Source organism: Colossoma macropomum, unplaced genomic scaffold, assembly GCF_904425465.1.
Source record: "Colossoma macropomum unplaced genomic scaffold, Colossoma_macropomum, whole genome shotgun sequence".
Classification (NCBI taxonomy): domain Eukaryota; kingdom Metazoa; phylum Chordata; class Actinopteri; order Characiformes; family Serrasalmidae; genus Colossoma; species Colossoma macropomum.
Window position 1 is genome coordinate 17696648 of NW_023494808.1, and position 16241 is coordinate 17712888.

Genomic DNA, 16241 nt, shown 5'->3' on the forward strand with positions numbered 1-16241 from the left:
AAATTCACAATGAATGGACCAATAGAAGTGCTCTGAAATAACTTGGAATAAATCATTTCTCTATTGACTTCCTTTTTTCTTCTGTAAAGTGACCTTCAACTTTTTCATAGCCACTGTGTACATGTGCTATGATTCCAAGTGAGTAACTTTTTTTTAACAATAGTTCTTTAATAAGGCACTATATCTGAGCTTACTAACAGTGAGCAAGTAAAATGAGACAAACTGAAAGGAACTGAAGAAGCTGCCTGTTATTTGTACTTGTGTAGTTTCTTTTAATACACTGTTTTTAGTCACTTTAACAGCAGTGAATAGCAGGCATATCAATCAGCCTTGATCTCGAAAGAGGAAAATGGTTCTCAAAACATGAACTGTTCAGTGCAAGTGGAAGTGGCAAGAGGAGGTGACACCTTAAAGAGCATTCCCTAGTACTAAAGTTACCTTAAGGATCATGGAGTTTAAATAGATTTTTGAATATGAGTTTTCCTTCACATGATGCGAAGAAAAGACAAAGACAACATAAAAGAAAACACAGTACTAAAGACAATTGAATAAATGCAATGGTTTAGAAGTTAATGCTGATCCTCTCCTGCGCCTGCCGCAGTCGTTCCATGCGCTGATATAGCTCTGTCCTCTTTCTTCCTGCCTCTGAGTCTTCAGTCAGGAGTTTTGACACATCGGTTCCATCCCGCAGGTTCATGGATTCTGCTCGCAGCATAATGGCAGCTTCTTTCAGCATGAACAGCAAGACCAGCATAGGCACGTAGTCAGCAAGCCGCTGGTAGACGATCTGTTAGGATAGAGGACGGCATATTGGCCCTTATTCATCGAAGTTAAGTACAGTCAAATTTTGTAAAATTGTATTGTAAAATGAGCACACAATTTCACCAAAGGTTTGTTATTCATTGATTTCATCTTCGCCATATGTGAACGAGCAAACTCATGTCTGGTAGAAGTGCATGTACATTTGCGTGCAATAGTTTAACAGTCTGCTTGATTTGCAGTTAACTAGCCAAAACTGTTATCAATATTATCTATAATACCAATGATAATAATAATAATAATAATAATAATAATAATAAAATGTGCATATGGCAATCCAGTGCGAAAGGTTTATGTTTTACCTTGTGGACTTGTTCATAAGAGCATGTTCCTAAAAGGTTTACCAGGAGCATGTTTGCCAGACACTATTTATTGACAATGTTTTTTTTTTTCAAAGAGTTCCGGAGTGCATGTGGTGATAACCATAACAGAAACATACTGGTTTTTAATGAAGTACTGTCGGGGGTTGAAGGTCACAAGCATTGATTTCTGGTTTTTGGCCTTTTCCTTTACACACAGAGATTTCTCTAGATTGTGTGAATATTCTGATGATACATAGCTCTGTAGAAGGTAAAATATCTAAAATCTTTGCATCCCCTGGCTAAGAAAGCTTTTTCCGAGCATGATCAGCATCAGCCGTTTGAAATGTTTTCTGAGCGTTTCCTAGTCTTGTATTGCACCTGTCCCAACTTTTTTGGAACCTGTTGCAGGCATCAGTTTCAGAATGATTGTATGTTTATGAAATACAATGAAGTTGTTGAGATAAACTTTAAATATCTTGTCTTTGTACTTATCGGTGCAAATTGGCCATGCAAAGTGGCTTTAATGTTTGTAGTTTAAGTTGTTGATGTTAGTTGACAGGTGTACATGTGTTGCATGTGTTATTCTGTGTCAGGTTGCGGGGTAGTTTGTGTGGCTCTAGTGTCTATCATAAAGCAGAATTCTTTGTCTGCATATGACGTGCCTGCTATCCCAGCCACAGTTAGCGCTGGGCAGTGGTTCTCCATTGCTGCCTGTTCAATAAAAAAGCACTTGCCTCCATGTGCAGTGTTTCCCTCTAGTTGTTCTTCACCTAAACACCACATTGTTATACATGCACAAACATAAACAATATAAACAAATGCTGCAACTGATTCAATGTTTAATTTAAATACATACTACTCTGTGCTTTTGTTTTATGTTAATGACATCCAAAAATTTAACAATACTAAATGCAGCTAGGGCATAAGCCTCTCAAACGCTGCAATAATAAAGCATTTAAATATGTTATTTTAGGAAAATAATCACAGTACACAATAACATCATTCTACTGTCTTAAAAAATTAAAACTTTTTGTTTATTTCACATTTTATTCTTTTCAGCCGCTGAAATTTTAACACTATGAGTACAGCCATTTGCTCACCAGCTGCTGAATACTATCGTTTTATTGGCTCTCTACAAAACATCTGCATGAATTCTGTTTTTAAATGATGTAAATGATTCTGGTGAGCAGGCGCTTGATTTTACGAACTAAAGCTGTTTGATCATTTGTACTCAAATCTCCACTTGTTTCCACATTGAAAGTTTCATGACGCAGAGCAGTTTGTCTGTCTTTCAATCTGCGCTCCTTTGTACCCAACTTTGATAAATAAGGGCTAATATGTGCAGGCATATTTTTCAGTTAATAATCTTAATTAATCATGTTATGATACTAATATCATTGGTATGAAATAAAGCTGTAAGCAATGTAGTTATGAGAGTGAGGAATAGAATGTGGGCCCACACACAGACCCATAGTTCAAGTTTTAAGGTAGCCTGGGGCAAAGTGAATTTTATGATTATGATTCTAATGGACTGTATGTGCTCACACAAATAAACATGGGTAAAACCTAGACAACATTCCTCAACCGTTTCATGTACAGAACACCAGAATATATTGCAAAGACTGAAAAAAGATCAAATGGGTAGAGTTATGAAATAACTAAAGTTTGATAGAAGGACTACACCTGAAGCTCCTCCCTGCTATATAGCTAGCTATATATTTCCGTCTCTTCCTTCTGTTTTCTGTTGAGAAGTTTATGCACCCCCTGCTTCTTTCTTTTCCTCAGTCTCATCTCTGAGCCCTATCCAACAACCATATACTCACAATCCACTACCTTGTTCTTCCATTCACTGGCCACTACTATACTATTATACAGTTTACTATATACAGTAGGTGTGCTATTAAAGCCTGTAGCCCATCTGTTGTCATGCACAATTTGTTTGTTGTCCCCTACCCAACCCAGCACTGGTCAGTTTTGGGTGGTGGACCATTCCAAACACAGTACTGACACTGACATGGTAGTGGTGCATGGTAGCAATGTGAGTTCAGTCTTGGTCCGAGTCCACAACTTAATGAGTCCACAACTTAACAGTGCTTGTCTCAACATCATTTGGACTGGGGATACTTTTTTCTGTCGTTATTGAATATTAACAAAACCATCAAACATCAAACAAATAAAACAGTCCTTTATCTACAAGTTGAAATAAAATCAGTTTGCTGCCAGTTGAGGATATAATAGATCTCCATGATGTCTTAATAGGGTTATTTTGTTTGTTGAAGTTCATTCGTTCCAAAATTAAAACATACCTTGAGGGCAGATTGGAATGTTATTATTACTTTGTTGTCATTTATTAATAAAAATATATGTATGTTTTAGAGTTTTAGAGAAAGGACAGAGAATAACCTCGGCATCTTTAGCTTCCAAAAGTTACAATGCAAAGTCTGTAATATAACACTGAGACTAATATAATAATGATAATGAATAATATTTTTAGGCTATATATCAATTAATGTTATCCTTTACAAAATATAATTAAAAAACATTTATTAAGATCATATAATGAATGATAATGAATGTACAGTGGACTACAGGCAGTCTTTATCTTGACTCGGACTCGACTTGAATGGTTGTGAGTAAAACACTAGTAGCCTGTATTAGACACAGTCATGTTGGTGGGGGTTTTTACATGTTAGTGTCACTGCTAGGTTGAATGTGGTCCACCACCCAAAAATGCCTAGCTCTGTGGTCAGAAACTGATTGTTGATGAAGGGCTGGAGGCTGAGTAACATACATTGTGCATGGCTACAGTCTCTAACTCTACACCAGCAAAGTGGAGCTACAAGGCATAAACTCACAAAATAAGCCTTTGGCAGAGCCTTGTACACTTTTAAAAGAAAAAGTACTACTGCTTTCGAAATCGAATGTGTCATAGTGCAAATGCAGTGCCTAGTTTAGCATTAGCTTGCCGTCACCCACCTCATAGTAGATGATCAGTTTTTCAGGTGTTAGCTTTCTGGTGTCAAATACAGCACAGTTGTTGGCAGAGGTTGCATTCTCTCCAGTATCTAAGCAAACAGACTCATACTCCTGCCTCCGCTCCACGAACTGGAAGGCTACCAATTTCTGTGTGAAAATGGGGTCCTGGGTGTACACAAGTTTCTCCATGTTGATGTATTCAAGGAGCCTCTTCTCCACTTTGGCCTCTTGTTTTGATTGAATGTCGTCAATCTGGTTCTGAGAACATATATAACGTGGCTATTAAGACATTAGGACAACATAATGCAAAGAAGCCATGATTATTGCCATAATACATTCAGACTACATTAGTTTACTACCCAGCTTGTTCCTACAACAATCTCAGAATGAAAAATATTAGATATATTAAGTAGATTTAAGATTTTGCTTGTCAAGGTATCATTGTGTAGTGTAGAAAATGCTCTACAGTGAAAGTAAAGCTCAAATAGTTCAGATCATTTTCACTTACTAGTATCATATACCTCAAATGAGGATAATTTGGGAAGCAGAGCTCACACATGGCTCTGAACTCACTTTGTACAATGCCTGGAAAAAAACAAACTTGTTTTTATTATATATTTTATGATTCGTTTATACATTCTCAACTGTTCCTGATTATCTTCTGCAGTTCAGTTTTACATTACCTCTAATGGTCTTCAGAGTCTCCACAGCTGGTAGTTTGAGGTCATTAACATGCTTCTGAATCAATGATTCGAACACTGAGTAGTCGCTGAATGTTATCAGTTCTCTCCCACGATATGCTTCATAGTTCTCCATCATCTCCTGCACTGCGTCTCTGACTTTATTTAGACCAAAAAGAGAACATGACTGAGATTAGACGAGAATTCCATTAACCGAGAACATGACATGACTCAAGATACATTCTTCATGCTGTTCAGTCTAATATGCTTATTTTTATAGCTAACATGAAACCAAAATCAAATTTGCACAATTCTCCTTACCCCAAATGTAGTCAACCAGCCAAAACATGGTTACTATCTGAGGTTTGATATTTTCATTGGAGCTACAAGGCCAATGGAAGCTTCTAACCGCAAGGTTAGCATCATGCAAACTGCATGTCTGAATCACCACATATTTGCCTCAAGCTATGTCGAGTAGTTAAGTAATCTCAAATGGAATTGCTTATATTTGTTTTTTTAAACTGTAGCATGTTCTGTTTTCTACAGCAGGAGTGTCCAGTCTTATCCACGAAGGGCCAGTGTGGCTACAGGTTTTCATTGCAACAAAGCAAAAGCACACTTGATTGGTTGTTTGCAGACTGAGACTGACTGATTAAACCAGTGGAATCAGGTGTATTCTGCTTGTTTGGAATGAAAACCTGCACCCACACTGGTCCATTGTGGACAAGATTGGACATCCCTGTTTTACAGAGATGGGCAAAAGTACATAGCATAGCTAAAAATTCTATTAGCAGTTGTTATTTGTCCTTATTTTGGCCCTTTTTTTTATAGATAACAGTATATCATACAGTGTCTGAACCACATAATTAAGAGCTTGGGCTTGTTTATGTCTTGCATTAATTTGTTTCATGTCTGGATTCTTTCTGGATATACCTTTCATTTCCGTTACATTCCGTTTACCCTTTTCATCAAAATGCATCCCCAGTGTGACTAGATGAGATCAGATTTTACTTTCCACTGTAAAAAGTTTAACATCCAGTAAACTATTGTAAACGTTGTTTTTAATCTCTTATCTCTTACTACAAGTGTATTTTACACTGTTGAATATCGGAAGAAACCGAAGCCCAGAAGACAAGGCATTGTATTGCAGCTGCTGATTTCTGCAGTGGTCAGTGCCACTACTGTCCTTTTTGGACATGAGATAAATCTTGACAAAAGATTGTTATTGTACGTGGACATAGAAAATGCAATTCCATCCACCCTTATGTTGCATATGGTCAAGATCCATCTCTGATCAATTATGTCCCTCGACTTTCAAATAAGAACCATTTTTACAACTGAAGTAAATCTGAAATATTTTTTATTGTGCAAAATAGTAAAAAACTGAAAAAACTGTAAGCCTGGCAAAAATGGTGCTAAACGTTTTAAATTTCTACAAAGCTGAAGTTCATTGGCAGTTTTTTGTTTGAATTTACCGGTACATGCACCTGAATGTAACTGCTGCACTGTTGCAAGGTGGAACAGGAAATTCAAATAAGAATTTCTCATTTGTGCGTCCCACACACTCGCACCTCTGACCGTCAGACACTGCTGGAATTTGGAAAATATTATGGTCATTTATGCTTCAGTACCAGCTGGTCCAAAGTTTGCTGCACAAACAAACCCATTGCAGAACATTGCATGGTGCAGCTGATCCAGTCGGCTGGCTCATTTTAGGAGGTACAAGCAAGAGTAAACAGAAGTGCTCTGGTGTCCATGTTTGGCTGATACTAAACTCAAAAGGTGTAGTGTTCCTTTAGGTCTGCTGCCTCGAAAACAAAGTGGTCTACTTCAAAAGCAAACGGACAAGACAGCGATATCATTTTCATTTGAAATGTGATGGAAAAATCCCTGGCTCATCTGTTCTGCCAGACAGGCTTACTCATACATCGCATTATCTGCACTTGTTTGTGGCAAACTGGTATATCAGATGTGACAAAACTCCTACCTGAGGAAGAATTCCATCCACTACTAGTTAGAAGCTTGCTGTATTACTTGCTAGCTACATTAGCTTGAGTGTAAAACTGCCACACGTTTTGGCTGATCAACTACATTTGGGGCAGGCATGTCAAACTGGGGACCTTCCAGGCCAAAGTGCTGCAGAGATTAGCTTCTACCCTCATCTACCACTCTAAATTGCCGCGTTTTGGCCTGCCAGGATTGGAGCTTGACACATGTGATTTCGGGTAGGGAGAATTTTTTGGGCCAAACCATCACTTCAAAAATGAGCCAGTAACTGATGATGTACAGCATGCTTTGGAGTCTCTCAGTTGGGATTCCCATTGCTTGAACACAGGCCGCAGGAGTGAGTAGAGGTTTCCCTGTCCTCCAGTCTGACAGATCTCACTGATCTGGTCGCTGAACTCCAGGATTCTCTGCTCACACAAAAAAAAACAAGAGACCGAAGAGTCCACTTAAGTTTCAAGAGCTCAAAGGATGAATGCTTACCTGCATCTTCTAGTGAGTTGCTGAAGAACTTACCTTGCTCAGATAAGGTCCCATCTTGTGCTGCTCTAGAGGAGGACCGTGACCATAGTTCCTCAGCTCTATCCTAACAGCAGACAGACGGATTTGAATCTGTTCTGTCAGGGATGGCAGTGATGCCTGCATGTGGGAAAGAGCAGCCAAAAGGAATTTGCCACATATTGCATATTCAGGAGATACTGTCTAAAACTCTTTTTAACCAGTGTGCTATGACTTGCCTTGATGTGTTCAACCAGCTCTTTGGTGAGTCTGTTGGCAAGGCACTGAGTTGTGACTCTTTGTTCTTCCAGAAGATAGCTGGAGATGATATATACATTTCAATGAGTTTGAACAATTATCTGTAGTCATACCGTACTTGTTGGCCAGTGGTCCACACAATAACCCCCAATAACAGGGCTTTTTAAATTAGTATTGTGCTTTGAAGGCTTCCAACAGTGCATTTTGAATGTGTGTAGAGGTCTGCCACTGTAGCTTAACTACTGGGGGGTCAAGGGGGTCAACCGTACTGGGTCCCATGGTACGGGAGGCCTGCAGTGACCAAGCCCCCTAAAATCTTTATTGAGCCTCCATATAATGACATATACTGACACAACTGTGGATTCCTGACTACTGGGGCAGGGTGGCTTTTAGCAGTGGGGCCTGTAAGATCCTTGTTATGCCACTGGTCTGCCATGAGTACCTGCTGTTCAGACACTGTAATTGAATATAGTATTTTTGTTTGTCTGCAGAGTGAGGATTTTTTAATCTAATACTGAGAAAAAAGTTATGATGCAATATAAAACTTCTCCATTGTGGCTGACCTTGTGGCATTTTTCCCTTTACTTAACTCTACCAACAAACCGTATTGTAGAAAAACAGATTTTCCTCTTTTATATATATATATATATATATATATCTATATATATGTATATATGTGGGGTATTCACTTCTGATCTTGAAGCATAGTTTGGTGATTTCTTTGCTCAAATACACCTACTAAACCTAGCTATTGAAAATTAAGGTTTGGGTTCCAGTTAGTTTTTTAATTCATAATATTAACAGAATATTTGTTCATTTTGATAAAAATGTTATTTATTTAAAAGCTAATTGATTAATCATTTTGATTCGATTAGATGAGGAGCATAAGTTACGGCTCCTGTACTCATTCTTATGGGCCACTGCTGCAGTTTTTCTGTGTGATAGAGTTCTGTTACCTGAAGTGGCTGTGGTTTCGAAAGAATTCCGTCTCCAATCTCGTGGCTTCAGCCAAGGAGAGGTTTTCATTGATGTCACTCTGGCCCCTACATCGTACGATGATATAACCCTTTTTCAGGGGGACAACCTTACCCTGCATAATCTGTAAGATGTCAGCTTCTGCTCCTTTATCCACCAAATCTGGTTTTGTTAGAATTGCTGAGTAAAGAGAACGATAAGGAAATGTATACAAATAAGCAGAATCCTGCTGCCTCCTTAAAGCGTACTGATTTGCAAGTCAAAGTACTTCTGCATCGATATAGCAGTGTTTCTTTGCAAATATGAATTTTTACCTAAAGTTCTTGTTCCATGAGTGTCCACACCCTGTGCCATCCTCAGCGCCTCAGTTGTTGCTATGTCAACATTGCAGGGTACAACAACCAAATTGATGGTTTCTTTCTTCTCAATAAATTTCAATATAAGGCGTCTAATCTAAAAACAATCATAAGAGGTCAGTGGTCTTTCAGTTCCCAAAGCTTCAGAATTGTTTTTGTAAGAATATTGCATCTACCTGATCTCCAATATCTTCAGGTTGGCCCTTTACAGGAACTCTTGTTATACCTGGCAGGTCAATCAGTGTGAGGTCGCACACATCGGGAGATGTGATCTCTAAACTGATGAGTTCATCACAGATTCCAACTCCATCTCCAGCAAGAACATTCTGGGCTACAAAAAGTTTTTGTTGGAGCAAAGTTTAAATCTGCAGTACTGTGCAAACATCCTAAGGCTGTGGATAACCAGCCCTGGTCCTGGAGATCTACCATCCAATAGTTCCAGTCACAGTCTGCCACACATATTCCAACTATTTAACTACTTCAGAAGTCCTTGATCGGTTGAAGGAGGAGCAGCTCGTTAGATACAAGCTGGAGCTAAACTGTGCAGGAAAGCAGGTCTCCAGGAAGAGGATTGGAGACCACTGTCCTAAGGCTAGCCAGGGAAATCACATGCATTATTTCTTCTGTAATATTTGGTTAAGTATCCGCTTGCCTTAATAACAGCACCAATCCCAGTCAGGTAATGATTATACCACTCTCTCTTGAGATCGTGTCCATTTAAGCCCACAATTCCTCTAACTGTGCTTCGTGTCCAAGCAGAACCCAACATTGACACTCCCATATTCCAGAATGACAACTGTAGGGTGTCTGTATGAGACTGGATCAACAGACACAATGGAACACAGGCAGTTTGAATAAACAACTGGACCACGTGTCGAGGTCCAGTCCTTGTGGACCAATACAGTGCAGACTTCAGCACACTACCACATTAAACACACCTAATTCAGCTTATCAGCTAATTAGCAAGGCCTTCATGAAATGAATTCAGAGCATTAGATGAGGGTAAACGCAGTTTGACATGCCTGCATTAGGGTGACCATACATCCTCTTTTTTCAGGACATGTCCTTTTTCTGGGGTCTAAAAATATCTCTGGCCAAGGTTTCTACATTGCCTAAAATCTTTCGCTTTGCTTTCTTGTTGACATTTGGTTTCTATACTCTGCCCTGTGCCACCCTCCTGCCATCAGTGTCCTCTTCTTTAAAAACCAAAATATGGTCATCCTACTGACCCTAAATTTGGAACAACAGGTGCAACTCTAGGTACACACTAACTGTGGCTGAAATGTGCAAACAGAGAGCTTTACCTGACAGGATTGTGTCTGTTGTTCTGTTGTGCTTATTTCATTAGGCAGTAAATATTTTTTGCCTTTTTAAATCACTATAATATATATATATATATATATATATATATATAATATATATATATATATATAGTGTAAGTATAGAACATATGTAGAATAAACACAAGTAAACATCTGTACAGCATAAAGGAACAAGAATTTCTTGTTTTTACTAAAGTTATTAATATATTGTGAGATAATGCCTATTTGTACTAATTCCACTGTTAAGATTTTGCAAGCAAAGAAACACTTACTATAGACCACTATTTAGAATATGTAATATAACATATACTATATAACACTATATACTACATAGACTACTTACTATAGAGTACTATTTACTAACTAATTTAAAATCAACCTAGAATAAAACAACACTTTTTTTACCTTGTTAGTTCATGACACTGTTCATATTAAACGTGATTAATCATATAGTATCATTTAAAAGGCAAAATTCTTGTTTTCCTGTGATCTTTGAATACAGTGTACTGACATTTACTTAAAAAACGTGTTATGATTTTTGGCTGTGACACCATCACTTGGGAACAATGATATTAACCAATGACATTGTGTTTTACCACCGCCTCTCAATACCCCCACTTATCAGTGAAACACTCAGAGAGCTCAGTGCTCCTCCTTGCCACTTTATTTCATTCAGAAATATGAAATTAGTGCAGAATTAAAGTTCAGTAGATTCCGTTTCACATTAATTTTAAATTTCATTTACTCAAGAAGCCTAAGAATTTTGCTAAACTGTGTGTACAGCAGCCTTTCTTCATTTCCTGCTCATTGTTCTAATGTCATACATGTACAGGTCTATCGAATATGCAAACTCATGATTAAAAGATTAAAAGCCTTTCTTACCTTTTCTGACATAACTCTCCACTTGTGCAGGGTTAGTGAACGTCTCCTGTACGTCTCGATAAGATATAACAGCCGTCCATTTTGCACCTGTATGCATCTTCCGTAATTTCAGCTCCAGTGGACAGCGAGTGACAATACCTGAAATACAAGCAAATTATTGGTCTTTTATTAGATTACTCAACTTAATCTTCAATTCTTTAATGTTTTAGTCTTTTACATCTCTTGAATCTCAGTAAAACATCTTGAGAAAGTTTTACTTTGGTGTTATAAAAAGCTAAAAACAATACGTACAGTGCTGTGCAAATGTCAGAAAGCATCCTTCATTTATTTAATGTCCTGTCAGAACTTGAGTGATTAAAATATGTAGAGAAAATGAGATCCTAACAACCGTACAAGACCTGGTAGACCTCCAAACCTGTCCCCATCGAGTAAACATAAGGCTGGGAGTCAATCCCAAAAAGAATCAGTTCTCCGATTCCAGGCATTTGTACAAACTCGATTCCACACAAGGATGTTCAGGTTTGCCTGCATCTCCGAATATCTCAGAGAGTCAATGTTTAGACAGCATGTCTAAAAATGCATCCGTCCACAACATACACATCAATAGATTGGCTATTTTAATTGAAAGCAAAGTAAAATGTAAAGTTTGTAAGAAAAAAATGGCTGACAGTCAATGTCGCCCATGCCGAAACACCTCCTCAACAGTAGGAGTTTAATGTAATTAGTCTAATTTTGCTAATGTTAAGTTAGGCCAAGTGTCCTTGCTAATTATAATTAATATAGCCCTCTTTATTTTTGCCGAATATTCTTTTCTGTATCTTGTTTTTTTTTCTGGAGATTATTGTGTGGAATCAACTCTATTGATTTACATTACTTGGAATCAGAAATGGAGTTGACTCCAAATTTTCTGCTGAACAGCTCTAAATAAACACTACTTCTAGTTATTATCTTAGAGAGTCTGGAGAAAAAGCCATTCCTGAGAAAAAAAATAGACAAAAAATTGCAAATCAAACAAAGAAGCTGCTGGTGTTCTCAGAACAATTGACTGACCATTCCAGAGTCCAGACCTTAACATCAGCGAATGTGTTGGATTACTCGGATTGTAAGAAACAGAAAATGTAACCAACTTATAAGACTGAACTTCGGAAGTGTGGAACAACATTCCTGCAGATTTCTTTAAACACTCACAGCAAGTCTGTCAAATATATATTCTCTGCTTTTATTCGGATTCTAAAAAAAAAGAATAACTTGAATGTACTGAATGGCTATATCTGATTTTTGCACAGTACTGCAGTAGGGCTGTGCAAAAATTATTTGTGTTAATTATGGTATTATTTACCTTTGCAGTACTGATGTTAACCAATCACATGTTGGTTGACCATGTTGTTGACCAATCATAGTTTCATGCAAGTGTTTCTGTTGATATTTTGATAAACCATGTAGTCCAACAAATGTAAATTATTTTGGCCGACCAATCTTGATCATATCACATTATTGATTTGTCAGTGGGTTTTTAATGTGTTATAATGTGTATAATATCATAATGTGCAGTACGTTGCAGTATGACCACAATGCTAGTATGTTGTCCCCATTGTGTAGCCCTGTGTAACAGACGGATCTCTCACCACTGCCTCTGGGTAACCCCACGCCAGACAGTGCCTCTAAAACCGAGCTCTTCCCAGAACTCTGGTCTCCAACAACAGCGATGGACGGCAGGGCAAACTCTTTCTCGATGCCTATACGCCGCAGGTAGTCGATCATTTCAATAAAGGGCCGCACCTGCGAGTCCCATTGTTTGAGGAATACTCCACTCCTCTCTTCAACTGGATGATTTTGTTGTCTTTTAAAATAGAAAACAAACATTACCACCAGCACTTATTTCACAGATGGTATGAAAAAACAAAAGTAGTTATATTCAAACTGGTGATCTTACTCATTCTCATCTGGAGAATCAAGCTCCGGTATTTCAGGTGAAGGTGAAGTCTCCATGTCTGTAATAAATGCTGAGATGTTTAACAAACTATATTGCATTACAACATGTAACATTTCATTAACATACAGAGAGTTCTAAGTCAGAATCAGAACTGTAAAAAAGACTGTTATTTTAAAGCGGGATTCCACTGATTTTTCAAAATCTCTACATAGTTCATGTGTTGAAATGTAAACAGAGTAATTGAGAGTGGTTTGATGTGAAATGATGCACTAGTGAGAAATGTATTGACTAGGATTTCTTTACAGTGGTGGTGTTAGGAACCACCTGTGTCTACAACAGAAATTTGCTATCCAAAACCATCAGTGAAGCTACATGTGCTTGAGTCTGAGTTTTTATATTTAATGTTGATGATGGTGAAATAGTGATAAATCTGAAAAAAAAGAAAGTTTTCTGTGCAGGGATCTATTTTGCCTCACAACACCCGGCACATGTTTTTCCCAAATATCACAGTCATCAAGCAGCATATTTGTTACCATTTCTTGTAAAAGATTTCTATAAGGTACGCTGTAAGCTAGTTTCTCGGTTCACTCTAAAAAAAATGTTCATGTGGTTTTATACAACTCAAACAATTATTTTGGCTAAAAGAATTGTTCATTCAAAGTTTTTTTTTAGCTTAAACTAAACTATTACCTTATACTACAGTGTACCTTATAGAGGCACTAAACTCTGGCTCATTTGGAATGACTGTTTACATCTCAACCATTTAATTATGCAAAAAATTTGAAAAAACGTCTGTAGAGTTTAATGCATCTAAAAACTCCCTCTCAGAAAGCTCTAGTTAAAAAATTAATTATACAAAATAACCGTTTTGGAAACCTGATTAACATGGAAATATAATGAAAAGAAATAAAAGAAAAGACAAGAAATTAAAGTCATCTAGGGAGAAGTAATAGGCCTCATTCACCAATCGGTCTTAAGAAGAAATTTCTTCTTAAAACCCAATTACGCAGTTTTTATGAAGATTCTGACATTCACCAGTGTTTTCTTATTTGGGATTTGTTCTTAGGTAAGAACAGAATCTACACACACTCAAGAGCACAAAGGTGCGAACAATTCTGCAGTTTAAAAGCACATCATGAATCTGACTTTTTCTTAGGACATTTCTCAAGAACAAATTTAAGAACAAACTTAGGAAGACATTGGTGAATGAGGCCCAGTGTTCCAAAGACTGCAATCAAAAGTCATTTAGCCTCAAATACTATTAGGGTCACTTTTCTATCATTTTTGTTGAGGTACCTACCGATGATGCCGGATTTGCAGACAGAATACACCCTCCTGTAGTTTCCAGCTGTACTGATTTAAGAGAACTGAACATTTAATGTGCCTATATATAGTATTTTAAGTGGCTCGTGTTAATCAGGGAAGTTCCATCTGGGACAGTAAAGTCCTTTGTTAAGCATTATGTACTGCATTCATTCAAACACGGTCAGCATCACATTGTCTTTGATTTGAATAAAAATGAAGGAAGTCTAGGATGAAAATATTATGGTTTACCACAAGATGCTTGCGTGTAACTTTGACTGAGCTGTTTATGGTCATTGTATTTGGGAAGTGAAGTGGAAGTGGTGCTTTAGTGTGCATTTGTGTCTGTTCTGCTTCCAAATACAGCAACAGATTATGCAAAGGACCCCAAGACCAAAGCAATGACTAAAGCAATAAAGTTGCTGCAGTTATGCAGTTATTGTGCCACTAATTCATCTTTTTAAAAGCTTTCATTCAAATTAATTTTGAAGGGCCTTAAATTTCCCTCACTTTTTTAAATAAAAGAGTTCGCTAAAATGTAATTAATTAATGTTCACTCCCCAGTCCATGTATAGTTCATATAGAACTCATATCAATATGAATTTATTGTTTTTGTGATGTCATGAAAATCAACACATAAAATCAACACATAAATCCACCTATTCAGTCTACAGCAATTATCTCTGCCCATTCACACTAAGTTAAAAAGAATGTTTCAGCCTGAATTACTTTTTGAATGAAGCACAATACAGCACAGTTTTCCTTGTGTTTTCATTTTTCTCCCCATGATATTTTTCATTGTCATAATTCATTTCTACATGGCCATTTTCCAACCTCTTAGAATTAAAAACGTTGTTTGGTTCTCTCGTATTGAGGCTGAAACACTCCTTATAACTTTAGTGTGAGTGGCTGTGGGTGAACTGCTGTAGGCTGAATAGGTAGATGCATGTAAATGTATTGGTTTTCATGACGTCACAAAAACAGTGGATTCAAAATGGGCTGTTTTTGCAGCTTAGTTTTCATATTTGGAGTGTATAGACTGGGCTGTGACTGAAACTTTAGCATAGCTTACAGACCACATTAACCCCTTGTGTGGTGTTCATGTTTTTGCTACTCAGTGGTCTGGTGGACCCACCACATTATTGTTTTTTTAAATCAATACAGCCATAACCACTTATGTAAAAATACAAGATATATATCATTATCAGATTATCAGAGAAATTATCACAAGTGGTCAGTGCAGGTTCTCCTTTAGCAGCTGTAGCCAGTCAGCAGCCTGTCCTTGTCCATCCACACACACACACACATAAATATACAAACACATGAACACACAGACACACACACACACACACTAACAGCAGGTCATGTAGGAGGAGAACAGAGTAAAGGTGTACTGTGTGAAGTCACTGAAAATGTGTTATTTTATATGTTCTTCACAGAAAATGGGCAAAGGCCAAGGAATCTGAGGTTGAAGTAATAATAAATCGCATCATTTTTTCTTTTGGAAAACATTGAAAATGGGTCCCACAGAGCCCAACACCACACAAGGGTTAAACTTTTATTTCAAGAAAATTATTTTTCATAATATGAGCCCATGAGCAATGATCATGTAAATATAAATATATAGCTGTTTTTTGGCATGTAAAACCATACAAATATCATACGTGGAGCTAATGGAAAACGGAAAAAAGAAAATGAGATAGGATAGGATAAAGACCCCCTAATCAAAAATCACAATGCTGTTTGTCATTTACCACAAACCTCAACACATTTGGACAAATAGTTACTCTCCTTTATTACAGCATTTTTTCAGTTCCTCATTTTTCTCTAAAAGAAAAACAAAATTAATGCACAGTTTTAAAGATCAGCCTCACTGGTGTTATTAGTGGCAATCATGTGGTTTCGTTTAATGATAATAGCTTGAAAAAGTGCAC

At 37.4% G+C, this 16241-nt stretch overlaps 1 protein-coding gene across 1 annotated transcript; it reads right to left on the minus strand.

The window, feature by feature from the left end:
• Positions 1–562: 562 nt before the first annotated feature.
• LOC118798425 (interferon-induced GTP-binding protein Mx3-like) lies at positions 563–14556 on the minus strand. The gene is made up of 14 exons (XM_036557860.1): positions 14306–14556; positions 13006–13063; positions 12698–12912; positions 11073–11210; positions 9045–9199; positions 8827–8965; positions 8494–8692; positions 7519–7597; positions 7298–7420; positions 7065–7191; positions 4781–4936; positions 4606–4682; positions 4098–4355; positions 563–787 (listed from the first exon to the last, which is right to left on the minus strand). The coding sequence occupies exons 2-14, from the start codon at positions 13059–13061 to the stop codon at positions 563–565; spliced, it is 1947 nt and encodes a 648-aa protein (XP_036413753.1). The 5' UTR covers positions 13062–13063; positions 14306–14556.
• Positions 14557–16241: the final 1685 nt, after the last annotated feature.

Bases quoted from the DNA above. Each gene is read 5' to 3' on its own strand.
- LOC118798425 (XM_036557860.1), bottom strand. From the start codon at position 13,061: ATGGAGACTTCACCTTCACCTGAAATACCGGAGCTTGATTCTCCAGAT. The intron at 12,913-13,005 runs GTAAGATCACCA...CTATTTTAAAAG, and splicing joins GATTCTCCAGATGAGAATGA to ACAACAAAATCATCCAGTTG. The intron at 4,937-7,064 runs GTACATCATCAG...GTCTAAATAAAG, and splicing joins GAGAGACTCCAAAGCATGCT to TCAGAGACGCAGTGCAGGAG.